The 27,020-nt window shown below is 43.5% G+C and overlaps 1 protein-coding gene across 32 annotated transcripts in view; it reads left to right on the top strand.

The window, feature by feature from the left end:
- The window catches only part of EXD3 (exonuclease 3'-5' domain containing 3), a 296,432-nt gene that overhangs the window by 42,974 nt on the left and 226,438 nt on the right, over positions 1-27,020 (top strand). For 24 of the 32 annotated variants that reach the window (XM_068657208.1, XM_068657236.1, XM_068657217.1 and 21 more), the window contains one exon: positions 22,440-22,554. In XM_068657208.1, coding sequence (XP_068513309.1) covers positions 22,518-22,554 — 37 coding nt within the window. In that variant the 5' untranslated portion in view covers positions 22,440-22,517. Of the gene's footprint in view, positions 1-12,539; positions 12,630-22,439; positions 22,555-27,020 lie in introns of all 32 variants that reach the window. The other 8 variants (XM_068657214.1, XM_068657213.1, XM_068657234.1 and 5 more) reach the window with 2 other exon arrangements.

The raw sequence follows: 27,020 nt of genomic DNA, 5'->3' as shown, positions 1-27,020 counted from the left end.
CTTCCCTTCCCTTCCCTTCCCTTCCCTTCCCTTCCCTTCCCTTCCCTTCCCTTCCCTTCCCTTCCCTTCCCTTCCCTTCCCTTCCCTTCCCTTCCCCTGGTTTGGTTCATCACCCTCTGTTTAGAAGGTGGTGATGCAGGGGAAGGAAGCATTTTGCAGAGCAGTACTTGTTCTTGATCTAATTTCATCCCTCATAGAAAACTCCAAATTAACATACTATCTGTATTGTCTAGATAAATTATCCCAACATTTTTTTTAATGCTAATGGTGGTCCTGACACCACTCCTATTCCTGCATCTTCAGGGCAGAAGCACTGAAAGTTTCATGTGCTGAGGGCAGGGCTGGTGATGCACGGCCAGTGGGATGAGCTGCAGGGCTGGCTGCACAGGAGAGCTGGAGATGTGTCAGCCTGCAAGTTCCAACGGGAGGTAGAAGAGGCCTGGAGCAGCTCTCTGAGTTGTCTCTGACTGTCTAGAGATCAGTGGAACCAAACGGAAGGCTTTAAATCAGGATGTTTCCTCCTGAGTTCCTGTGGGAGTTTAGCTCTTTCAGGAGAATCCAGTGCTGGTTCCTGAGGCAGGAAGATGCTGAGCATTGATGCTGGTGTCTCACTCGTGGGTTGAAATTGTTTTGAATGCTTCCGTCTCACTTGTGATATTGCCACTAGAATTACAGTTGACATAGCCCTGTAATTACTGTGCCACAGGTAACATAAGTATTTATTAGACTATTTTATGTTCTGTTTCTTTTGTTTCAAATTAGGCATTTTTATAAGAACAAAAGAAGAATGAACAGATGCAAGCTTTGAAGAGAACTGTATGTTTTCAGAATATATGGCAATGGGTATAGTTTGATAGGTCACAATTACTTTCATCCCGTTGTGTGAGCATATTGCAGGTGTGTTGGATTCACAGCATGCTGTAGCTGCTATACATAGTTTTAAAAACTTTGTAAATGTAACAGCTCGGAATTTATTTATTTATTCAGACATAATGTACTTTAAAAAAATGCAGTCGGGTGGTTAATTTAAGGCTCTTAAAGCCATTGCAAAACCAGATTTTCTTATTGGTATTCTTTTTCTTTTTTTTTTTAATTTCTGCTGGATTTGGGGATGGATAATCACCTAGCAGCGTAAGAATGTATGATTCACAAATACCTCTTCAGCATGTCTGTTACATTCTGTTTTCCTTTGTTCCACAAAATCCCTTTGCTCTGTAGTGAATCCCATAGTACTCAAAGTAGAGAGAGCTTCTTGGATGAATAGCATCTTGTAATCTTTTAATTTCAAATTCTTTTCTGTCCAAAACATGTTCTTACTGAGGCTTGGTCAGCTTGAAAAAAAAAAAATGACCACCACCACCACCACCAAAAAAAAAAAACAACACAACTGATGAGCTATTTACTTTTAATTTTTGTCTTACTAAGCTTGATTATTGTTTTAATTATCCATTGTTATTGTTTGTGACCTTCCACTAGAATTGTTCAGCATGAGTTTAGAAAGATTCCTGCTTTTATGTGAGGAGGGCGTGACTGTGAGGAAATGTTTGTTCAGTTGGGTGGAACAACTTATCTTTCTTGTGATTTTTGTGGGACATTCATCTTCTGTGTGCTGCAGGATCACTTACAGAATTGTTTATTGACTTTAAAGAAAGAGGTATTTTAGATTCAGTGGATTGAATCCTATGTTTCCCTAAAGCCACCTGGTGATTTTGATGACTGGAGTGAAATGCTTGAAGGAAAAATATGCTCTTAGCATCTTATCTTTTAGTATATAGGCAAAGAAGGAAGAAGTTGGGCAAACCTGAACACCAGAGAAGATGCCTTTTGCAATCAAAATCTTTTAAATTTGGATTGTGCAATGTAGCCATAAGGCAATAACTGAATGTGCTTTAATGAATAAACTATTAAAATTGTTCCTCTCTAACTTGTAGTTGCTGTATTTCTGTTTTGTGTCTTGAGGAGTTAAATTCCAGCATGGTAGAGTCAGGGTTTTGATGTAATGTTGGAAAGCAAATGCTGCCAATTTGGAGTCCATGACTTTTGTAATTGGCGGCCCTACTAAGTTATCCATAACAAATGGGCAGTTCAAATGTTTTATGTTTATAGAACTAATTTCCTATTTTAAATGCCTATTTAAAAGCTCTGGTTTAGTGTTTCGTTTTTCAGTGACCCTATTGTATTGAGGGACTGAGTTTCAGATCAGAGTCTTTCTAGATGTTATACAGTAGATCTTAGGAGTACTGTACTGTCTGAAATAAACTGAATGTGAAAAAAGACAGTGTAAAGCACTCTTGGATGCATACAAATTATGTGGGATACACTAGAGACATGTTAAGTCTATGACTGAATAGCAACTACTGTAGAAAGTTTTATAGATGTGAAATACAACCATCGTACTGCAGGCCTGTGTATTAATACAGTTGTTTTTGAGTTTTTGAGTCTGTCTAACACTGATATTTAGGGGGTGCACTTTTAAATGGATAGTAATTTTGTGCCTAATATACTAGGTTGGACTTACAGCTTTTTCTGTGAGAGCTGTATAGATAGACTAACGTTCTGTGCATCTGACTACATTTAGTTTCTCAATTTTAAGTACCTATCAATCTTTAAAAGTTACAGTCTTATGTTTTACATCCATGCAGGGTTTTTGAGTGATTTCTTTGGGGCATGGAAGAAGCAAAATAACCAAAGGTTTGTCCTTTTTGTATTTTATCAAGATCTCAGTGCAATAACTTGATACACAGGTTAGATGTTTATTCTTCATGTAGCAGTGGCAAGTGTATGTGTGTGTATATATATATATGTATTTGAACAAAATCACTTAGCTAAGGGCAGTGAAGGCTTCTGAAATTGTAAACTACAGAAAGCAGTGTATTGTTTTAGAACATGCTCATTTGGGAACAGGTTTACGTACAAGATTCTTAAAACCATCACCTCTTGTTTTAATCAGCAGCATGCTTGTTGAAAATATGCTTAACCTCCTGGGGGGAAACAAATGAATAATGTCCTACTTTTCATTAGAATCTCATTAGTTTTGCAGTTATGAGGTATAAATCAAAAAACATAAGCAAAAACAGCAGTTCCCAAAGCAGAGTGCTGTTTAGATTCCTGCTAATGGATGTCTGGCTCCTTATACTGTATGTCGGTCTGAGATTGGAATTCAGTGGGGTACCACGAGGTTTTTAGGCTTGGTCTGGTTAGTATAGATAGCGCTACAAAAATCCATCTGTTAGCATATGTGTGTGAAAGTATGTTTGGATTCACATGAATTTGCATAGGTGGGAAGTCTGCTCACTGGGGTTTGCACACACAGCGTATTGGAACACACTTGGCCTGAAGAAGATATATTTTTCAAGAATTTGTCGTGATTGTGAAAAACATTTTAAAAAGAAGACTTAATTGAAACTTTCTGTCTCGGATGTGTTTTGCAATGCAGCAATTTTAATTTTAGTGAAATATGGACATTGTGAAACTACAGAGATCTGAAAGTGGGCATGAAAAGAAAGGAAACTTAATATGTTCCCTTCACATGAAGTTTTTGCAAACTTATGGTAAACCAGATAGCAAAAGCACAGTGGATTGTTCATGTACAAATAAAACTTGCAGAGGTGAAGATGGGGAGTACGCTTCTTTCTTACATAGAGCATTCTGGGGTGAAATCTCCAGTGTAATAGGTGGATTTTCTTTCCAAAGCTGACTGTGGTGCTGTGCACTCCGAGCTCAGTCCTCACAAACACGAGCTCTTCTCCGTCCTGTCTCTCTATTGCAGCACTCCATTCCTGCTGGGATCAGCAGACTTTTCTGTTGTAGAGGTGGAAATCCCACAGAGGAGCGGGCTGCAGCCTGGAGTCTATCAGCAGTCCCGCTTCCTGGGAGCACAGTCGTAAGAGTTGGGAGAAGCAGTTCGGTGATGCAGCTGAATCCCTGCTGGTGGCATGTTCTGGTGGCACTGTTAACCTGTGCAGCCCTGCTTGCTGTCTCCCAGGCCAGCTCACAGGCAGGAGCAGCACAGCCACGCGCATGTTGCGGAGAGCTGGGACCGCAGCCCGTCTGCTCTCACACCGCCTCAAGCTGGCGGGGTCAGGAGGGAAGCAGGTGAGAGTGTTCCCATATGACTGATGCTGTGACTGTGTCCCGCTCGCCGGCTGTGGGTGGACTTTGCTGAAAAACACCTTTTGTTGGTTGCTGTTTGTTTATGTGCACACAGGACCCACACAGGCCTCTGTGAACCAGGGAGGCTTTTCATACTGAGGCCTTCAGGACAAAGCTAGACTCGTTTTCTTTTTGTGGTTACCACATGGCTTTTATGATAAATATAGGAGATAAAATATAGCAGTTCAAGGAGAGGAAAATGTCTCTAGTTGAACCAAATTCTATGGAAAACCAATTCTCCCTTTCAGTGTTACAACAAAAAGACTACCTATTTGCATTTACGTAATACCGAGCATGTGTAATTTTAAAAAGTGGGACCTTCCTTCTTACAAAAATGAACTCGCTGGGCCCAAGCAGATTTAATAGCTGAGATTGGAGGGTGCATACAAGTCTGTTCAAAATCTGTTGTAATTTCACATGGACTTTGATTTCCTGCCAACCTGAAATGTAGGTCAGGAAAAACAGGTACTTGTTTCTACAACAACTGTTTGATTGCTGTGCTGTAACGTGCAGAAGCACTCTCTTTTTTTGAAAAAGATTTGCATGGATTTATAAATCTTTAAATTTAGAAAGGAAAATTGGTCTTTCAGTTTTTCCAGAAGCACTTCATTCTTTCCACAATATGCATTTGGAAATCTGAATGCTCTTCTGCTTGGAGAGCAGGGGAGAACGGCAGTGGAATGCTAGCCAGTTTAAAATGCTTGACATTTTTTAGAGCAGCACAGGCCACACTAAGAAGCATTTTGAACCTTTCCCTCCAGAGAGCCCTGGGATGCCATGTGGCCTCATTAACTTGGCTACTCCAGGAACAGATTGAAAGCTGCTATTTTCATGTATATTGTTTAAAACTTGGCTGCAGTGATGAGGTGGGGAGGGAACATGGGGGAAGAAAAACAAAAAACAGAAATGAGAGAGAGACGGAGAAAGAGCCATAAGGCCAATATTGTTGGTTGTTTTGTTACAGATATGTACATTTTTGAAATTTTGCTAGGATAACATCATTTTGGCTTTTCTTTTATGTATTTCATTTGGGATGTCTTCTTTACACTTGATGAGTTTAACTTGGATTGGGATGAGGAACTCATACGGATTTGAGCATGGCTCTATAATGTCTCTCTTGGTGGTAGATTAAAAATAAAAATAGAGCAGTTTTGCTTTTTTTTTTTTTTTTTTCCTGCTGCGGTCTAGATGAGCGCAAAGAGAAACAGGCTTTCCATTGTGCTGCTCTCCTGGGTTTCGCTCCGTGCTGAGCGAAGGACGGGGCTCCACTCTGCCTCCCTAGAGGAGGCTGGCTCCTCCGGGGGCTGCCGAGAGCTGTGGGTCAGGCCAGGCACAGACAGGCAGGCACCCGAACCCCTCTGTGAGCTGCGCGGTGCGACATTCACCCTGCCCTGCCTGAGCATCCCTGCAGCCGAGCAAGACAGCTCCTGCCTCCTGTCTTGGCTGGGAGCAGGGCGCTGCCTGAGGTGGACAACTGGATGCTTGGGTGGAGGGGATTTCTCCTCAAAGCCAGTGGTCCTGGAGCTGGGCTGGTGGGCCAGGAAAGAACATCATCCTTCTTGTGTCCCCTCTTTGTCCTCCACCTGTCTGTGGTTCGGCAAAGATTTTGGTAATCGGGTGTTTCTGATGTTCAAAACAACGATGGGCCTGCAGAGAACCATGAACTTTCTTTTGATGGACGTTGAAAGGTTTTCGTTTTTGGATGTAATTTTTCCTTCCCATACTTCTGCCTCCTGGAAGCATCACGTTTCCTCAGCCTGACAGCAGGTGCGGGACCCAACTCCTGCTGCCAGGCTCTGTGTCGAGCACCGACTGCATGGGGCCGTATCCTGACTGTGTCCCCAGGGCCGTGCACAACAGCCCTCCTCCCCGCATGGTCTTGGCTTCCCCCTGAGAAGGACAGACGGTTCAGCAGAATCTGCCTGTGTTCAAAACAATTCGTTTTGGTTTCAGGCTACTGCATTTGACTTCAAGATGTCATGTCTGGCTAGTCTAAACTTCCTATTGACAGCGTCTAGGCTGCTCTAAGTAGGAATCCAGAAGCTTTCAGGAAGGCTGTCTGTGACAGGTAGCAGTCATGCTCAATTCTGTAGGCATGGCAAAGATGCCAGGTGCTTGTTCGGAAGTGTGCTGGAGGGGAGATGCTGCCCTGCTGTCAGCTGGTGCCGTGTATACCTGGCTTTGGAGATCATCTTCAGAAGGACTTGAGCCTGTAATGGGTGGCTGGTGGCTTTTGCTGCTGTTGCTGTGCAGATATAAGAACAAGCGTAATGCCACCTGATAAAAGTTTTGTCATTTGCAAGCTCTTTCTTCCTTCATACTGAAGTCAAAAGAGGGCACTGGAAATGCTTTCATTTTAGCATCTTTTGCAGTTTGTATATCAATATAGTTTTAATTGTTGATTCTATCAAGGAATGGCTTCTTTTTCCCTGCTAATTGTTCGTTTGGCCCTTCAGAGGCCCGGGGACTGGTTAATGGCACAGTATCAGATTGATTGTTGCTGCATCTGAGGCGTTATTGTCTGAAGCTTGGCTTCTGATGCTGCGTGCGGCAGCAGCGCGCTGCAAGCAGAGGAGAATGACAGATGAGCAGAGGCTTCCTAGAGAGCAGGCAGCGCATCCCCCAGCTGTTTGGAAGAATTGAGGGAGAAAAAAAAGGAGAAAGGCAGATTATCCCATTATGTTTACAGGGCATTGGTCACACAAACAATGACTGTCCTCTTTGACAAGAGGATTGTTTAATTAGTTAAGGGTTTGATAAAGAGATGACTAAACATACAGTGCTCTGAAGGCATCTGCCTTTTAGTACAGCAGGCACGTCCTTCGTGCTAGTGCAGTACTCTTCTCTCTCCTCAGGAGCTCTGGAGACCTCCAGAGCTCTGTTCCAACTCTCAGAACTGGTTGCTGTGAGCATATTAAACTGAATATCTGTTATCTGAGAAACAAATGTAAATTATTTAGTTGCCTGTGAACTAGCTTTAATCATTCTGACTGAGAAGATGTAAATTATACATGGAAAAGTGTATTTTTAATATATATGTTCTGGTGTCCTCAGTCACCTTATCTTCATAGCTTTTCCTTTGCTACTTTTTTCTTATTTTTAATTTGTGACAATCTTCACCAATTTAGATTCCCTCCCAGAAAATTTAAACTGGACCACAATGAGAATCGGTGTAAATGGATTGTTAATTTCTTCGCAGGTAAGCAGGTGTGAACCAGTGGAATTAAGAATACGTGTTGAAGTGGTCTTAAGTTCAGGATTGCGCTGTCTTTGCCATGCTACTGAACTTAAACATAAAATCCATTTTGAAATTTTAAATTGGATTTTAAAATCCATTTTGAAATAACAGAGTGAGTTCATTTAGTATATCAAAGTGTTGATGTTAGCACTGATTCCAGTCTACACATCTCAAGATCAAGGAGTGTACAGAAATAAAATCAATATTCAGTATTTGTAAAGTGTTCTAGTTGAACCATGAAATTTGCATTCGTGTTATATTTAACATCATGCTGCACTTAGAGTAGTTTTCTTGTGTTTAAATTGGCATCTGCCTTTATAAATACTGACAAATAATTGCACATGATCAATTCTGTGAAATAAGAAAGTGTTGTACAAATATGATTTTTTTTAAATGAAAGCTTTCTAATATTGTTCTGTTGCTGTATTGCACTCATAAGCCATAACTTAGAAGCCACTTATTTCTTAGTGCATGGCATATTTTTTAAGTTTTGAGCCTCCTTGTATTTTTTTTTCTTGGACGTTTTTTATTTTCTGTAGTGTTTTGTGACCACAAAACAAATTCTTTTAATCTACCAGAGTGTGAGTTGTTAGATGTGTAATCATGGCCAGAGACAATATGTATCTAGTGTTTTAAATTCACAAGGGGATCATACATCAGGATTAACTGCCCGGCGTCAGGGACAAACTGCCGTTGTGTCTTCCAGTTATTGATCTCACGCTTGCAAGCTTCCTCTTTGTTTGAGGGTGACAAGTGGGTAGGCTGTGCCATGCGTCAGCGTCCTTCCTCAGGCTGGGGAAGACAATGCATTGAATGTCGCAGATGGGCGAAAATGACAATAAAGCTGCAAATGCCAGTGTAAGTGTAGGTCAGGCATGCCTCATACCTGTGTTTTTCTCAGTGCTCCCATCTCAAAACGTCTGGGCTGCAAGTTTGCCCCAGTCCTCAAGAATATGAGCTGTTAATTAATATGTGAAAACAGAGATACAGCCCTATACTAAAACAATGTTATCTGGATGCAGACACTGCCCTGCACCTCTTGGGACCTCTCCTGTGTGCAGCAGTGTGGGGCTTGGTGCTGAGCAGCACTGGGCAGTGGCGGGGCTCTGTGAAGCATTAGCAGCTGACGCCTGCTGTCTGCAGGGATTGCAAAAGTTTGTGCAGCCCCGAGTTGGTGCCTCACTCACTAAATTTCCGTTAGAGCTCTGTAGGGAGATGCACAGTGCTCTAAAAGAAGTTTTTGCTCCCGGTAAATAGCAAGCGGCAGTTAATTACTATTGATGAGCAACTTCCCTCCTCCCTGAGCCTCTGGCTCAGGCCATTGTTTTCCCCAGGCTCTTTCGACTGATGGAGGTGGTAGAAGGACCTGTGAAGAAAACCCAGACCAAGCATCTCATCAGCACAGGTTGCTGCTTCATGCTTTCGTGCCAGTGACGATGGTATTTCTCTTCAGTATGAGCTGTGCCAACTTCACAGACCACAGCTTTGAGAAAGGATATTCCTTCAGCATTTGAAGGGATTAATAATTTCTAGGAGTTGGCAATTTTCTGTTGCCAGCGTGTTACCCCTGATTTCCTTATTGTATTCCAGATAGCTTTGGAGCAAGTGAGAGGCACGATGAGGAGCAATTATGCAGTCAGTCTTGCCTGCATGGGGAGGGAATGCTGCAGTTCTTCTAAAAATGTGCTGTGTCCATCCAGCACATTTGAGAATGAAGTTAGTGGTTTCCTGAGTTGTGGTATGCTGTCTTTGTTGGGGCAGGAAAATCCCACTTCTCAGGGAGGTCTTTTCTTCTGTGAGATTCACATGGATGTGCTTTGAAATGTTACAACTTGAGCAGTCCCTCTGCTTCTGCCTTTTGCAGCACTGCTCTTCTCTGTTGGGGAGTTTCTTGCGCTTTTTTTTTTTTTTAAACTAAATATTGCTGTCTGTAAACACCATCAGGCTGCAAGAACTTTCTTCCCTGAAAAAGAATATAAGTAGCAACTTTCCTGCACCTTATTTCTATCATTGGGCTGATAAATTCCCTGAAGAGGGACAGGAACAGCCCACAGTAACATGCAGCTTTTAAGAAGCTGGTCTGCATTTGTGCAGGGGATGCAGTCAGTCCATTGCTGAATGCAAAGGTACCTCAAACAAGATGGGAATACATGGGACAGGTACAAATCTTTTCAACTAGTGCCTTTCTTGTCAAGCAGGACCCCTGTCTGTTTTCTGTGGTCTCACCTCACTGAAACACCCTGCAGGGAGTGCTGTGCTAAAGGCTTTTCTGCCTTGCTCTGCACTGCACCTATTGCTTGAAGGTTGGCAAGAGACATTCCTCTGGGCATGTTCAAGAGACGGGACGTGGATGGTTGGTATCTGTGTGCACATCTGGCTTCCTCTAGCTCTGTAGCAGAAGCACTCAAAGCTGGAGCGAGCTGCTTTGGTACCTGGATTGTTGCCTCATTTTAGGTTTGTGACCTGTGACAGCATCAGGGTTATATAGATTTGCCCTCATTTGTATAAAACCTGATATTTGAAAAAATAGCAGTTAATAACTGCAGGGGAGCTAGGGAGGGGAACAAGAGGTCTTTTCCTCTGAGGTAATGCATGCTCACCACTGAACACCTTTCTTAAGACAGCATGCATAGCTATAGCTCCCCTTCCACTTTTGAAGCAGTCAGGAAAAGTAGTTAAATAGCATCACAGGCCAGCTTTCCAGTGTGGAAGGCCATGAAGGGCAGATAGGTGGTGTAAGCGATGATGTTTGGGACCATCCTTCAAAACTTCTAAGAAAGTTTTAAAAGCATGTAAGAAAAGGATGCAATGCAAACAATGTAGAGGCAAGCAGATGTAGCAGAGCACCGTTCTGTTGTGAATGTTGGCTAAAGCACCCAACTCTTCTGTTATCGTGCATCCTGAGGATGATGCATGGTGCCACTTTTGTTCAGTGTGCAGCCTCTTTGGGGCTTAAGAAGGAGCTAGAGGTGATGGTCTCTCTTCAGGTGAGACACACACATTAGTCCTGGGCATTCTGAGCGTGTAGCATCCTGTTCCTTTTACTGACCACGTAAGCAGACATCCCAAAATGTCGCCTCCACAGTGCCTGCCAGCAGCATGGAAATGGAGTTGGCTGGATTAGTTACATTGAAGGAGAAGTTAGGATTCCCTTTCCATCTCTTTTCAGACCCTGCAGTTTCTGGTAGGCATCTGCATGAACAAACTCGCAGAATGGAGAGCTTTGCAGGAGAGCTCCGTAGGGTGGGATCTTTCTCCAGTGGTTACTTTGAACAAGTGTGGACTTGTGCGTACATAAAGCTTAATAAGAGAGGCACTTTATGGCATTGTGGCAAAGTAGTGTAGATGCACACTAGCTTGAAGTAGCTAACTTGCTGCTCTGTGAACAAGTGAATTAGATTAAATCACCCCTGAACAGACATGGCATTTCATGTTGAAATGAAAAAGGAAAGAATCCTGATCTTTGCAAGTGGTTGCCCACAGCTTCGCAATTTAACTTTGAATTTGTTGCCAGTTGCTCAGAAGCCAAATCATTTGGCAGACATAAATCAGATATTCCTACCCATGCCTAAAGGAGAATAATATGTTGGTTCTAACATTTGTATTATTTTATGGGTCGATTCATCATTACTTAAAGGTCTTTCAAAAGGTGGTTAAAACTATGCATAAACTGTAGTACTTTGTGAAAAATTAGACCATGATTATTGCAACTATAACTGCAGCTAATAAATCATAGTGAGAAAAACACATGCCTTTCAGGGTAATAATACTGTTTATGGATGCGTAACAGTGCAAAAGTTGGCTAATGCAGCATTTTTCTCAACTTTTTCTGAAGATAATGGTAGAGACTTTTGTAGCATATTGGGATCTCTAGGTCTGTGCAGCCAGTCTCATGCACAGTGCTGCACATGCCACTTCTGGAACATAAATCTCAGCCATTGAACTCAGGTACACTGCTCCCCCTGAAACTGTATGACTCATTTGCTGGGTGGTGATGCAGAAAGAGGATGGAAAGGCAGAAGAAGCAGCAAAGGGCAGTGCGAAGGTCGCCGGAGACCCATTTTCCAGACATACTCAAAAACAAATGGAAGGCCTGGCTCCTGGTACAGGTGTTTGAGGAATCGTTTGTTGACTACACGCTGCCAACCTACAAGATATGTTGTGAGAAGAACTGAACCTCAACTTCCAAATTTTCCTTTGTGCCATGTGAAAATTGTTTCTGCCACCAAAAATGACCTTGTTATTCCAACTCGTGGGGTATATAAACACTGCATTGAAAGCCTGCTGACTGAAGAAGACCTTCTCAAGCTTATTCAGGAGTTAAAAGGTGAGGAAGAACTCTCCCCCAAAGGAGTTCTGAAAGCAACTTATTATCGCACATGATGTAGATAACACTGAAATGGCTTGGGAAGAGATCCAAAACTTGGCACACACTCTATGGTGAATAGTGTGGTCAGAATTTGTTCTGACTTTCTGGGATTTGACATTAGATTATCTCCAGAAAGATACTGTTTCTCTGGCTGTGGGTGCAAGCAGAGGAGGCATACAAGGCAAGTGTGGTGGAGTTGTTGACTTCATGCTCTGAGTGCTTGACAGAGACTTGACTGACCCTGGGAAGCAGCTTTACTTGGTCTTGTCATTGTTTGGTGATGACAGGGAAAAAAATAATTGCTCAGAAAGAATCACTGAGGACCCTCACACTGAAGGATTAGTACAAGGTTTTTTAGTTCCTTAGATGTAGTAGTGGAAATTGTTCAAGACAGTGGTCTTCTCAGTGCTCGGACAAGGCCATCAGTGCATTGTAAGATTTGATCTTGTGTTATAAAAGGATCTACTGGTCAAAATCTCAGGCCAGTAATCTGCCATCCCTTCTTTTATATTTTAAATAGCAGTGAGGATCTTCAGCTACTGTGAAGCCAGTGTCTCCTTCAGCTTTAGGTCACTATAGTTGCTGATTAGTTGAGCTCTGGTGGCTGCATCTCCTACATCTCCATTCTCTGTGTCATCTAACGTTCCTCCTTCCTTGCTGCCTTCTGCCTCAGCGTGTCAGGCCACTCTGAAACTCATGTTTCACCACGTGAGCTTTTACATGAAATGTCAATTAGTTTGATAAGAAGTTCATGAAGTCAAAATGTTATTTGCATTTCAGGCACTTAACAAAGAGGATATTCCCTCTTTGAAGGAGAGAGGAGGACCCATGCATAGAGATGCCCACATCAAAGTCAAACATAAATAAGAGGTAAAACTTACTAAACAGACAGGCTTCATGTTGTTAACAAGGTGTATCAGCTCTCAGGTGAGAAAAACCTGAAGAAAATCTAGGTCAAGTCTGATAAGATAACCTAGAAATTAAAATGCCAATAGCTTGTGGGATTCCTGCATTTTGGAAATATTTGCAAGGCATACCAGCAGTGCCTTTGGGAGAAAGAAAAGGCACTTATCACCAACTTGAGTGTTGCCTGGATCCTGTGTAAGCTGCAGACCTGCTGCCTTAACTCCGGCCCAGGACGGAAGATGCGGAGCTACAGACAGGATCCGAGGGATTTGCTAACAACAGGAATAACAGAGGAAATGTTAATTTGAACGGAAATCCTTGGATTATTGTGCTTTGATTCTAGTAGTGTTTAGGCCTGGTCTGGAATGAAAGTAATCATGAAGAAATCAGCATGGTATAGTTTAAGGTCCTCTGAGTGAATAGAAAGGGAGACTAACAAGGGAAGCAGATCAAGATAGAGATTTACTGGATTGCTGAGCTTATCCATTCATCCAGTAAAGGGTTATGTTTTAGTGCTGTGTCTACAGCTACAGCTACTCAAGCAAAGCCTCCATAAGAAGGAAAGCTTCCAACTATTTTGTCACAGACAAACCTCCCTCCCTCCCTCCTTCCCTAAATGACATGATTCCTAAAATTGTATCCATCTTGTCTGGGAGTTTGCTCAAGCATCTGTCAATTGGGAAGTGATTATTTTTACTGCATTTTTACCAACATGCTTGTGCTTCCAAAACTCTCTAGTGCAGATATGGCTGAAGAATCTTGGTGATCCCTGAGGATCAACCCCCAAAGTGAAGCATTTGGCAGGAGGTGAGAGTTCAGATCATGTTCCTACATGCATTGATGATCGGTGTGTGTTACTGCTCTGACTCATGTCTGCTGGCCAAACAGCTGCAATAATTTAAGACATGACTGTCCCCCACTGTTTATTAGTGCTGCAGAAGGAATGTATCCTTATATCTCAGTATCTCTAGTTCAGAGCGCAGCAGTTCGGTGCAAATACTTTCACCCCCTGTTCACATTTATATGCCAAAACGAGAGTTGAGATAGCCGAGGCATCTGACGTGCAGACTTCAGCCAGCTGTGCTCACAGGCAGCATCTCCTGGCAGGGAGAGGTGGGGTGAGCAGCTGGTGAGAGCAGTGGCTTCAGCTGTCACAGGCACGCTTGCCAGAACCCCTCAGTCAAAGCCCTTTAGAAGCTTCAGATTCTGGAGGATGGTTAATGCATTAAAAGAAAAAAAAATGAATAGGTTTAAGCAAGATAGTGAAGCTTCCTCAGCAATCCAGGAGAAAACATTCATGTGCTGTCCCCCCAGAGCACTGGACAGATGTTAACAATGCTGGCTTCATTGCTTAATTGTGGTGTCTGAACTTGAAATCAGAATGCTGGGAAGCAGGCAAAGGTCTTGAAGTCAAAATGGAACCACTCCAGCTCTGGTTTGGGAGATAGCAAAGTCACGTATTGAGTCTGTAGAGTTGTTCTGCTTTTGGAGTTAATATTAGGTTATTCTAGGACTGGAAATAAGAGAGTAAAGAAAGATTATTTGGGGCAGTAGTTGGGAAGCACTCAGGTACTGAATTGTCAGCATTTACAACAACTGCACCATATCTCCTAGTTAGGACATACATATTACTGTTACAGTCTTGACTATTGCATCCCATGGCTTTTTAAAGTTTCTTTTTCAAATCTTGTGCATTGTAGTAGTTCTCAGTCATGGCCAACAACTTAGAATTAAATTTGTAAATTGTGTGCCACCCTGACCTGTTTTCCTATATGTTTAACCTTTTTTTTTAAAACTTCTAGTTGAAATTCTGCACTGTGTATTTCCAAAGTTTGCTCATTTTTTAAAGGTGTTAGTTTGGAAGTAAAGTGCTACATTGGGGTTCTGTGTACGGAAATGGAGAACCTTTGTAGATTAGCTACAACCTTCAAGAGCTTGAAATAGCATTTAGATATTTAGGGTAAGTGTCTATATAGCCTGCAAAAGTGTACTTTGGTCTACCCAGTGTAAGCCAACTGGCAAGCAGGGCTTATTCTTCTGGCCTTTTCTTCATCTGAATACAAAAAAGCAAGCAGCAGAAAAATGCAGGTAAGAGTGAGGCTGAAAATCAACCTCCAAAGTCAACACCTCTCTGAAGATTAGGTTTCTATTTCTCTGCTACATTTACGCAGAATATTCTCTGCTCTTAGTGTTTGTTGTTCACCTTGAAACTTAAAGTGCAGCACAGCAGGTCAGTATGCATCACATCAGTGATTTAGCTAAGCGAAGCCCTTCTCTTCCAATATATGCTGACTGCAGAGAGTCTGGGTGCAAATATCTCAGTGTACCTGCATCTCTTTGCTTGGGATCCACGTGCTGGACACGTTACGGGGTCATGCTGGGTACACGACAGAGGTCTGTGTCACCACATCCTCCCTTGCCTACCTTTCTGCCAGGCTGCTGTGGTGCAGAGCCCCCCTGCCAGGTGCAGCTCTCGCTCCAGGTTCTGCAGCCGCTTCTGCCCCGCTGCTCCCTGCTCCTCCTGCCCAGCCGAGGGACCTCAGGGAGTCAGTGTGCTACGGGAGCCATGGGAGAGGTGTGGGGTGCGGCCCGCGGGGGGAATCGTGCACCAAGAGCATGGGACTGGGGGTCTGCACAGTTAGCTGACGTCAGAGCTTGACTGTTGTGCTTTGGTTTATTGTGGTTTTTGTTCTCCAAATTGTTGTTGGAGTTTAGGTCACCTCCCTGGGACATGCTTTTGGAAAGAAGGGAGAGGATAGGTGCTGCATGCAAGGTGGTGGAGGTCATTGTTAGGTGTAGAGGATGGGAAATATAAAGGGTTTTAAGGTAGCACAGCTATGAAGAGTAGGGTGGCTTCCTTTATGTAGCGGGCTCAGTTACCAGAGCAAACCAAGAGGAGAGAGGTGCATCTGTGAGTAGTATTATGTTATGGAAACATCTGGAAAAACAAATAGGAGAGAAGAAATTTGAAGTCATAACATGTTCATGTAGAAAAGGAGGTGTGATTATGTTGGCAGTATATGACTTTTCCAGCTTGAAACCTCTCTGATTGCACTGGGCACTGGATGGGTCTGCACGGATGAGCAGCTCGGTAGTGGTTTGTCAGTAGAGGGTGCTAGAGACCAGAAAACAAAGTCACGCTCTTTCAGCCTCCAAAGGGAAAAGCAGGTGTGAACCACAAAACCTTGCGGTCCAGAGCCAGTATCCTCCCCTGGGACCAGGCTGTGACTAGAGAGCCACCTTGGACACTGGGGAACATGCTCGCAGCCTTGCGCTGGGCTTCAGCAGTGCCTCGTGCTGTTCTGCCTGTTTGCAGGATGAGTTTCCCAAGAGACTGAATGTGATTAATGTGTAAGAACAGCGCCATGATCAAGGAGAGCTTGCTCTGCAGAGTGGGACCTGATCATGTCACTGGTGGAGCAGGGGGACTTCATAAGTACTTTGGGAAGGTGGAGGCAAATAAGAAAAGGCAGAGAACAGCAGCTGTGGTCCTACCCTTGAATCTGTAGGCAGTATTTGCACATGCTGTTAGGCTGCGGGAGCCTCTTGGTGGGAGTGGAGGTTTGCAGGTGATGAAGCACACTGGTCTGGGAGCCCTTCAGAAGCTCAGAGCCAGCAGTAAGGTGACGGGAGACTGTAGGCAGGCTTTTTTCTCTTGATGCAATGAGCCTCTGTGGCAGTTAGCTTCCAAGAAGCAAGATAGCAAACTGTCTCCGAAGTAATTCCGGAGGTGGCAGGAATACTTAAAAGAGTCGTGTATTTAGTTTGTCCTCCGTAGTCATGACTCTTTGGATTTACAAGAAAAAAAGGCAAACATTATTCTTACCAAATGCCATGATAGGTAAATGTCTGGGTGCAGATCTGCATGGGACAGGCAGGAGCCCTGCCTGGGCGTGCGAGTGCCTGGGCTCTTTCCTCTAACTCACATGTGCTTTACGAGTCACCGTGTACCTCAAATGGGAGAGCTTTAAGGCAGAAAGCACTGAAGCATCACATTTAAAGGTCTTTCTGTTTTCAGAAGCTCAAGTCCAAGCTATGAATTTTTCTTTGATTGCCTTCCTTTGGAAAGGAGGATTCACCTCATCGCAGGAGGGTCCGTTAGATTGCTTCTGCCCACCCTGTGGTATAAACCCTCCTTGCAGCACCACTGCAAATCTATTGAAGTGCTTTATCTCTTCATTACCTTCAGCCAGACGCTGCTGGTAAACTCTGCCCTAGCTGGAAGGGACGGGGTGACCCAGCTGTTTGAAGCTGCTGCCTTTCTAATAGAGGCTCGTCTCTACTATCAGGAGTAAAGCATCCTGAAGTGAGCTGCTGGCCTGCGACGTGCACTGTCAGCTATAGGCTGAAAAGGCTGGGGGGAACTTCTTGGTTTCTGATGGTGCTTCACATAGCGAGTACCAGCATGCGCCAGCTGTTTTCTTCTTGGTATGCTGTTGGTGTTGATGATGTGCTGGACATGTGTGCAGGAAGACATGCTCTCTGGTGTGCAGGGCATTCTCCATGGGTTCAGTTTTTATTTATGCCTGTGGTGTCACAACAATTTGCTTATTATTGATATTACTTACTTGAACAGGAACGTCCACTAAAAATACATTTGTGCCAAACTGGTGGGTTTCACCATGTTGAGGGTGACAGCTTTGATAATGCAACAGACTTTGATAGACATCTGTTGATATGTTGTCAGCTGCTTTCTAGTTTTAATGTCAGAAGTAATTAGGCAAAAGGAGGTACTCTAGAATAGCATTACTCTACCGACTTCTGTTGTATTCGTTCTGTTTCAAGCCTTCAGCTGTTCCAGTGAATCTTATGGTAATAATGTCATTAAATGACTTCCTTAAATGTGCAAAAATCAATGATCATTTTGTAAAAACTCCATAAAACTGAAGCAGAGGAAGAGCAATCTCCTTGTTGGGATGAATTAGGTAACCTGGATAAACTCAGTAAGCGTAGGAGGCGGCTGTTAGCTGCGCGGTCTTGTCCTGGGGGGTTCCCACGGCCACAGCTGCCCTCGTGGTGCTGTGCAAGCCACCTCTGGATGGCTCGGGAGGGAGCTCCTCAGCCCACCGTGGTGGTGGAGGGCTGAAGTTGCCCGTTGCTCTGTGTACTGGAGCAGTGTTGCTTGTAGGCACTGGCCTTCTGCTACTTTTTTTTTTTTTTAACTCCTTTTTCTTTTTTCTTTGCTGGTTCAGTGCCTTTTTTTTTCCATATCCTTATCGTAAAGAAATGAAGCGTCTATTTCTGGGTAGTAAGAAGATCTATGTGATAAACAAATGACTGTAAAATAGGTGGAACTGCTATTTGCATTTCAGCCTGAGCTACAAGGAGACCTAGTATATGTGACTTTTTTCCGCTTTGAAATAATGTAGGCTACTGAGATTGCTTGTACACAGTCTCAGTACATAGCAATGATAATACGTGACAAACGGGTCTGAGGTGACGGAATTCTGGAGTGGAGCAGAGAGGCTTTGGCTGCTGTAGCTTAGCAGTCTGTAGTTTAGTGCTGGGCAGAATGAAATATTGGGTTTGTGGCTGGCCCCAGGACTGCTGAACTGGATTTAGTAGAGGAATCAAAGTCTGAAAAAGTCAATGAAAAGACACCCATGCACTTTGGATGAGGCTTGTGGAAGGGCTTCTGGGACTAGCCTTACCAATACTACTAATTAGTTGTTTTCTAGAAAGGGATCTGTGATGCTGGATATCTCTGGCTGTGTGTTCTGTAACAATAAAGCAATAAAAGCCAGGTTGCAAAAATGTGAGGTAGACTTAGAAATCACAGTATGGAGAAGAATACAAATAAACATCACTTCCTTGTAGTTGTCTTCTTGTTTCTAAAGCTCTAAGTTACTCTCACTTCACATTTTCAAATCTTTCTTCCATAATCAAGCAGAATAGAAACCTACTTCTTGTTTTGGTGACACTGTTTTGTGAGGAGAGAGAAGATTTTTCTGCAGGCCCTCCACCCAGCTGCTGTGCTTTGAGGGGGGCACCAGCTGTGTCAGGGCTCGAGAAAGCCTCTCTGGTGCAGCCCCTGCAGGGCATAACGCACACACTGGGAGAGATTTGCTGCTCACTGCTGCCTGCTGGGCTCAGGGTTCAGGACTCTACGCAGTGCTGGGGTGGCCCTGCTTGAACTGAAATCACGTAAAAGGAAGCCAGTGGCCTCCAGTTCCTCGTCTGGTGTTATCTGTGGCCTCAGCTGTTACTGAGGAAGCAGGACCATGAACTCTGCTGGTCAGGCTGCAATGCACCCCGACCCAGCGTCACCTTTGGGGCAGTTACAAAGTGAGGGCAGTGCAACTCTCAGACACTTATGAGGCCTTTTGCCTCAGAGCATATATGTTATTCAGGATGACTTCTACAATCATTGGCTCATTTTGCTTAAATATGAAGCAGAAGTCTTCTGCCTGGCACTCATCCCCAAATCAAGAGCACAACAGCACCCACACCTGCTTTGGAGAAAAATCAGGTGTCTCCAGTGAAGCAGTTTGGCAGCAATTTGCTGAAGCTTTTTACTTCACCTGTTCTCTGCTTGTTGCCATACAGGAATACTTTGAACCAAGCAGAAGACATCCATAACAGTGACTGCCTTCTAATACGCTGTTTGTTATTCCCCATTATAAACTGATGGCAACATCCTGCAAGGTGCAAGATGTGAAGTTGCGCTTTCCCTCAGGACACAATTGACTTAGGCCTAATTGGGCTGACCAAAGCCACCCCCCTTCCAACCCTCTTTAAACACACAAAAAAAAAACACCCCACAAGCTTGATCCTGACTGCAAAAATAACAGACATGGAATGAGAGGATAGCCTTTTTAATGAAGAACAAATGAACTACATTTATTACTAATTCCTAACATATTATCATATGATGGAGAAATAAAAACAAACAAAAAAAGCCTGGAGTGTTTTTAAATAATTCAAGGTTGAAAGAAGCCTCGGAAAGCAATTGTGACTTTTTCTTGCTGTTCAAGAGAACAGAAGTAGTGCTTCAAAGTGTCTTCTGGCAAGAAACCATCACTTTAATAAATTATTGGATGCGTCTGTTTAGTGCTAGTGACTTGGAAAAGTGTGAAGCAATGTAGAACAAAATGGAGACAGGTATCCTGCAGCAAGCAGTGTTTTCTGTTGGGGTGAGTAATGGAGAACAGTCTGGGATAGATGATGTTTCACTGGAAATCTCAGCCTTACCTTTGAGCAATGAGATTTGTCTGTGTTCAGCTGTGCACATCCCAAATGCAAGGAGTCTTTTCTTAATGTACAGCCTTTAGCAGAATTGCAGAGCAGTGGGGTTGGAAGGGACCTCACAAGGTTGTCTGCTCCAGCCCACTGCTCAGAGCAGGTTGCTCATGGCTGTGTCCAGCTGGGATGCAACCTCTGCAGCATCTCTGGACAGCCTGTTCCAGTCCATGGTCACCCTTACAGGAAAGAAAGTTTTTGGCTTGGTTTTGTTTTCTGAGGTTTAAACAGAATTTGCTTTATTTTATTTCATGCCTGTTGCCTCTTGTTCTGTTACTGGGCACCACTGAGAAGAGACTGGCTCTGTCAGACTTGTTTCCATGTAGGTATATGAAGATAAAACCACAGGTAATTGAAGTAACACAGAAAGAAAGAGTAGGCAATGGATTCAGAACAGCAGATTTCAAAGCAGTGTCATTCATCGTTGTTTAATACTGCTGCTTTCCCTGACAGTTTTGAATGTGTTTCTCCACGTGCTATGGGACAGCAGAGCTAATATATTCAGTTCTGGGAAATCAATGATAGAGCAAGGGATTGAAGTAGTTGAACATAGACGCCTTCACCTGAGGTGGTCACCGAGTCTCTAGGCAGTCAGCAGAGAGAAGTGGGTGCTCCACAGACATCTGCTTACAGTGGTGCCCATTGCGGTGCACCCCCTGAGGTGCCCCATCCAGAGTGCCTGTGGAGGGGGGCTGTGTCTCCAGAGCCTCACTGATACACCCTGTGGTGGGTTTGAAAGGTGTGATGTGGGTCTTGGAGTTTAATGAGCAAATATAGGAGCTAGTCGTGGGGAACAGAAGCTTGGAGATGTCCGTGTGGGTACGTGGTGGGATGGCTGCCCTCTGGCAAGGCTCCTCTAGGGAGAAGACTCTTCCTTCAGTGGGGCTGGTAGCTCCATCAGAGCCTTTAGGGTGCAGCCTGTTTCTTGGGGCTGTCCTGCACCCTGTGCACCAGAGGCTGAGCATGTCTTACATGGGTCTGCTCTTGTGGCAGCTCTTTGGAGTTAGCTGGGCATATCTGATGTGTTGTTTAACAGCTGCTCTAGATTGACAAATGGGAGCCCAGGACATTGTGACTGAAGGCTTGGGTTTGGTTCCCTGCCCCTCAAAAGTCCGTCCTTCTGGAGTTTCTATACAATGACATTTAAAAGGGGATATAAAAGAAATTTTGTCAGAGGTCTGGGAATCTGCCCAGGCGCATTTGTGTCAGTTACTCTGGTGGGCTCCCTTGGGACACAACCTGAAAAGCCATTGCTTGCAAGTGGGGAAATTCTTCTCCTGTGCCCAACTGCTGAACAGAGCCAAATTCTTCAGAAAGAAGTCCTGGACCATGAACTTGCCATTTCAGTGGCTTTGTGTTCTCTGGCAGATCACAGATGAATTACAACCCTTTTGTTTTCTAGGAGGCTAATGGGGAAAACTGTGTTTAGGTTAAAAGTATATGCTCCACTGATATCTTCTCCCTGCCTCCCCCCCCTCCCCCCCAGTTTTATTTTGGCTGAAGACTTTAAAGAAAGAAAAGGCCCTTTGCTGTTGCAAGATGTTGAGATAATTCTGACCCCCCAAGGCCACATTTTACAGCTGCTTGCACTTAGCAGCTTAGTGTGTGATGCTACAAAAGGTGACCTTCGCAGTGCCTAGTAAGAATATAAACCTTTGAATCTCCCCTCTGAGTGACGTATACCTAATGCTCAGTGTGGGCTAGATGTTTCTGAAGTTACGTATCATCTTCAGAAGACAAGGAGGCTATTACTCTGAGGACATCCGGATGTGCTGCTTGCTCTGTGTAATGTCCTGCTTGATGGTGCCTTCCTTATACTGCTGCTAACAACAAAAAACAATATGCTGATGTACCTTTAGTCTCTTGTACAGTGACTTAAATCACTTGTTGTTATTCCTAGTACATTTGTATTTTTCTTAGCATTTGTGTTCCTCCAGCACACTCAGAGTGAGTACTCTCAAGGGGGAATTTCCTTCCTGATAAACAATTCTGCAATGTGATTCAGCAGGAAGGATGTTGTGGTTAAGGCACTGGATTGGGATTTGGGAGACATGGGTTCTGTTCCCAACTCTACCACAGTCAAGATGTGATGAGTGGAAGGGCAAGCAAACAAAGAGGAGGAGCTCTTTAGCTGTGGCAAGAACATGCTTTCACATTGACTAGTCTAGTTTGGGGGTTAGATAGGTCTGTTTTCTGGTTTAGTTAATCAAGTAAACAGTGATAAAGACTCCTGTATGTGCAACTGAAATCTGAAAGCTAACCTTGCACTACTCCAGGAATCCAGATTTAGTTTTAATTCATGTAATGACTTTCATGAGGTTTCAGATACCACTGTTTACTGTTTCTTAGTTTACTTTAATTTACCAATTCCCTGTTAAGTTCTCTGCTTTCCATGAGAAGTCATATGCTCATACAGTTTCTATGCTATCTTGTATTCTTACATGCAAAAGCTACAGACCATACATATGATATTTCCTTTGTCATACGGGGTGAGGTTCCTATAGTTTGATCATAACACTGTATCTTTCTTTCCAGAAGCAAGAGCTTGGACTACCAACTCTGAGCTGTAGACTATTAAGCTCAGCATCCTAATTCGGTGCCACCTTTGGGAGGATGAATCAGGAGGGCGACTCAAATGATGAGCCTGCTGGTGAGTTTTCTGCTTGTCAAGTCATTTACTTGTCTCTGGGTCATTTGGCATCATTTGCTTTCCATTTATTTTCCTTAGTGCTATTGGAGGAGAATGCTGAGTCACAGATCAGAAGCTCTGAATTCAATTCCACATTGCATATCATGAAAGTGACCAAATCTTTGAGGTTTCCTGGGTACACAGCTAGATTTCAGCATTCTTATATTTCAGGTTGAAAATTTTTGTAACAATTGTTTCTCTAACTTTCCACAAATTCAGAAGTGTCCCATCTTACTAGTATATTACACAACTCATTCAGATTTCATCCATACTTCAGCTTTCTCGTGAATTGCTTCTGTAATTGCTATAAAAAGTAAGACTTGGGGAAGATGCACACATATTCTGTTGTCATGTTATGTCCCACAAAGTTTCAGTGTCAGGGTCATTGCTGCAGAGATTGAATGGACAGGAATTTGTTACTTACTCTGGCTCAGTTCTGCCAAGAATTTCCTCTCTTCTTCCATCCCCTTCTTTGGTTACTGGAAATCAGTATCATCTACTACTTCTGGATGTTTCTGCAAAGGAGGAGGGCCTGGGAGACACACAAGCCAGAAGCAGTGCCTGACAGACTCCCAGGCTCTTGCTCAGCTGTGTTTTTTGGATGTGTAAAGGAGCATTCTTAGTTCTGACGCAAGGGCTATTTTTTGACAGTTTTCATTGTTCCCCACTCTTTGTTAATCGATGAGGTCTTTTTGTCTGATGCCTTTTTCAGAAACAGGGGTGATATAGGAGCTGCTGATTTATTTTTTCTTCTTTTTTTCTTTGTAACGTGTCCTTCCTTTTTTAGACTTGCTCAAGCAAACCCGTCCAGACTATATCTGCCTGACAGGATTATTAGGATATCCTCTTACTGGGGTGGCAAAGAAAGCAGTCCTCATAGCCACCATTCTTCTGCCATTCTGTTTTACTGTTACAGCCCACATGGGTGTATGCAGTGTAGGTTGGTGAGTTTGGGATTCAGAACACCTGCCTACACTGAGAATCTTGCTGTTGTCTGTGGATTTGAACCTGGGATTTCAAGAATGGAAATTTTAAGAAAATTCTTCTGTTAGCTTGGAAGAAAAAGAGATCATTTATTGTTCCTTACAGTCCTGCCTAGCTGGCTATGGGGCTGAGGAGGAAGAATCTGTACTCTGTATTACTCTGCATGCATTTTTTTTTTTTTACTGTGAACAGATGAAGATTGCATATCAGGATGCCATGCAAATTCACGAGTCATCTACAAAAGGACTTGGAGGCAGGATCTTTGGAAAAAGGCATTCAAGGAGGCCTTCCATAACACAAATCATCCTGGGTGCTCATGAGAGAGGTGTGGATCACAGGGTCAAAATACTCACAGGTTGCTCATTGCAACATTATTTTTCTTGGGCTAATAGAAATTATGCTTTGAGTTTTGGTCCACTGTCTTAATAAACAGACACTAGAATGAAGCTGTCAGGAAGGACACATTTTCAGCATACTACTACTGTGTATTTTACACCTTCTGCTGGAGTGATTAGTACTGGCTACTCTTGGAGTCAAGGTTCTGGGTTACACAGGCCTGATCCACTGATGATTTATATCTTGGCTGAACACAGGGATCTTCAAATTTGGATCTGTTTGTGCAGCTTCTAGCACCAGCACTCTGTAGCCACCCAGTAAGTGTTCCATTGTCAATTCATTTCATTATCTAAGCCTTGCTGCACTGTAGCTATAGTTAGAGAGGAAGGATATTATAATCTTGTGAAAGATTAAAATATTTTTACTGTAATCCAGCTGGAAGGGTAGCACTTTTCTCAGGGTAGGAGACAGCCAAGGTTTTTCCCATTCTGTCCTCCCCTTGTATACAGGAAGGAAGTACTGGCAAGGGCCCCCTCAGCTTCCTGTCGACTTTGGAGCACATTTCCAGACACTACCTTCTCCACCATCCATCACCCAGCCTAGCCAAACAATCACAGCAGTGCAACAGGAAAAACACACATCTCACATAAACACTTTGGAGTCAGCATGAGTGCAAACCTCTGGAATTCATGCACAAGCCAGTCTGATCTGTAAAACTTTGACAGCAGGTTGCTGAGGATTCCCTTCCCTTCCCTTCCCTTCCCTTCCCTTCCCTTCCCTTCCCTTCCCTTCCCTTCCCTTCCCTTCCCTTCCCTTCCCTTCCCTTCCCTTCCCTTCCCTTCCCTTCCCTTCCCTTCCCTTCCCTTCCCTTCCCTTCCCTTCCCTTCCCTTCCCTTCCCTTCCCTTCCCTTCCCTTCCCTTCCCTTCCCTTCCCTTCCCTTCCCTTCCCTTCCCTTCCCTTCCCTATAATCAAAATTCTCCTTTAGAATAAGCTTAAAAAAGAAAAAAAGGGGGAAAAAAAAGAAAAAAAGGGAAAATGGTAACATGTAAAGGATCTGATGCTTGGTAAAGAAGCCACCAGGATTGTGAAGCCTTAAGCCAAGGAAGTGACTAGGCATGCTCTCTGGTTCACAGCACCCCAGGGTGATCTGTCTGGCAACAGGGGAAGGAAGTAAGTGGCATTACGGAGACAGAGGTTTCTGTCAGGTCTTCAGGGTAGGGCAGTGACAAGGCAAAAGCGAGTCTGATGCCTTGAAAGAGGAAATAAATAAGGTGGAGGCCTCACCATTACATGAATCACCTTTACAGAATATGACTTCATGCCTCTCTCCAAGAAAGGGCTCTGAACTGAATCTTGATCTTTTTCTCATATTAAACAAAAGTTTAAAAGCTGCATTACAATATTTGGGTAGTATTTTCAGGCTTACCTGCTCTGTAACCTTTTTGAACCATTCCTTAAGCCATCAATTTGGTTTTCTTCAGTATGGCTTCAGTATTCTTATCAAATTTGAGCTAGGAATTTTATTTTGATTATCAAAGCAGCAGTCTTGCCTGCAGTAATTAGCTGTTACGAGGTGATGAGCACTCACCAGAAACAGTGAGTTCTTGAGAGAGCTGTGTAATCCTGTTGAACAATTAGATGATTCAGTTATTCAATCTGTTATGAATCCTGATAACAGATTATCAGGAGTCTTAACTTGGTGGAGAAGCAACTTTTTTGTTTTAAATTTAGTTTTCCTTGTACATCAAGCTTGAATGATTTATGGTTAAGGTTGAACACCTAGCTTAGTCTCTGTGGGCATCCACACAGTCAGAACCCTGTCTATGTAACCATGTTCCTACTCCGCAGTTTCCCGTAGTCCTTGTGGAAGCCATCCTATTATCCTTTGGTGTGAGATGCTTCAAAACTACCTCCCAGGAGGCTGCGTCCAACAGCAAGGGGACCAGATTGTAGTTGTGAATGGAAGGCGGGGCGGGGAGGCTATCAGCCATCAAAGCAATTGCACCTGCCCTCCTCATTCTACATGGATGTTGCACCTATGGAATTGCACCCCACATTTGAGCCCCCACCTCTGCATCAGCCAAGTACATTGGCTTGTCAATTAGCATGGAGTTAGAACACCTCTAAGATTTCTCTGTTTGTGTCATTGGAGAGCTGGGGTAAAATTCATTTAAGAGTCCAGCTTAATAGTAACTTTAAAACTCACCCTAACATTTCCTCTGTGCGTACTGACTTACGTGGCAGTTGTATTTGTAACATCCTTCAGTGCAGTTCATACTTGCTATCATGTGAAAACCAGTCACTAACTCTTAACTGTGCTGAGACACAGAAACAGCCCCAGCTCCATTCTGGCTACCTGCAGGAGCGCCTGGGCTGCGCAGCCAGGTTCGCCTTCCTGCGACTGCTGCTTTCCCCCTTCTCTGGCTCACGCTCGTGTTGTCCCGTGTCTGGGCTTGTAACGGGTGCGGTGGGGAGTAAGCTCCTTACATACATTTAAATATTCTGTGGGACAGAAATTATTTCTCATTTAAGTTTTTTTTTACAGAATGTGATACTGTGAAGTCCCTGTTTAAAATCTGAAGGCATTTCTGAAATGCTAACATTTATTTTGAAGTCTACCAAAATGTGGGCATGAGTAACACCGATTGAAAGGAGGTAAAATGGACTGGGGCTGGGGAGGATGGTAAATAGCAGTAATAGCTGTGTTCTTCTAAAAACAATAACAAGCAAACAAAACCTGTCCCCATCACGGCAAAGGCTTAGAATGAGTTAATATCAGATTTCCCCCCACTTAGGGCTGGGAGTAAATGCTGTCAGACTGAAGTTGTATCAACTTTTAAAGGCAAAAAACAAAGCTTAACAACCTAGTTTCAGGTCCTGCCTTAGACCTGAAGTCCCCAGACAGGGAAATGAGACTGTTGAATGCCACAAACTGTTTATAAAAGTATTAATCTTCCCCTTTGTGAAGGTGTTTGACTATATATGGAAAAGCATTCACATTCACAGCATGCAAAATTTCTTAATTGCCCGGCAGAATGTAATTTATTGTGGGATTGCGTCTCCTGGACGTCCTCTTTGCAGGAAGAAGACATCACTAATGGGCAGT

This window comes from Anas acuta, chromosome 20 (assembly GCF_963932015.1).
Source record: "Anas acuta chromosome 20, bAnaAcu1.1, whole genome shotgun sequence".
Taxonomy (NCBI): Eukaryota; Metazoa; Chordata; class Aves; order Anseriformes; family Anatidae; genus Anas; species Anas acuta.
The sequence above is the reverse complement of the archived record's forward strand: the minus strand, read 5'-3'. Positions and strand labels throughout refer to the sequence as shown.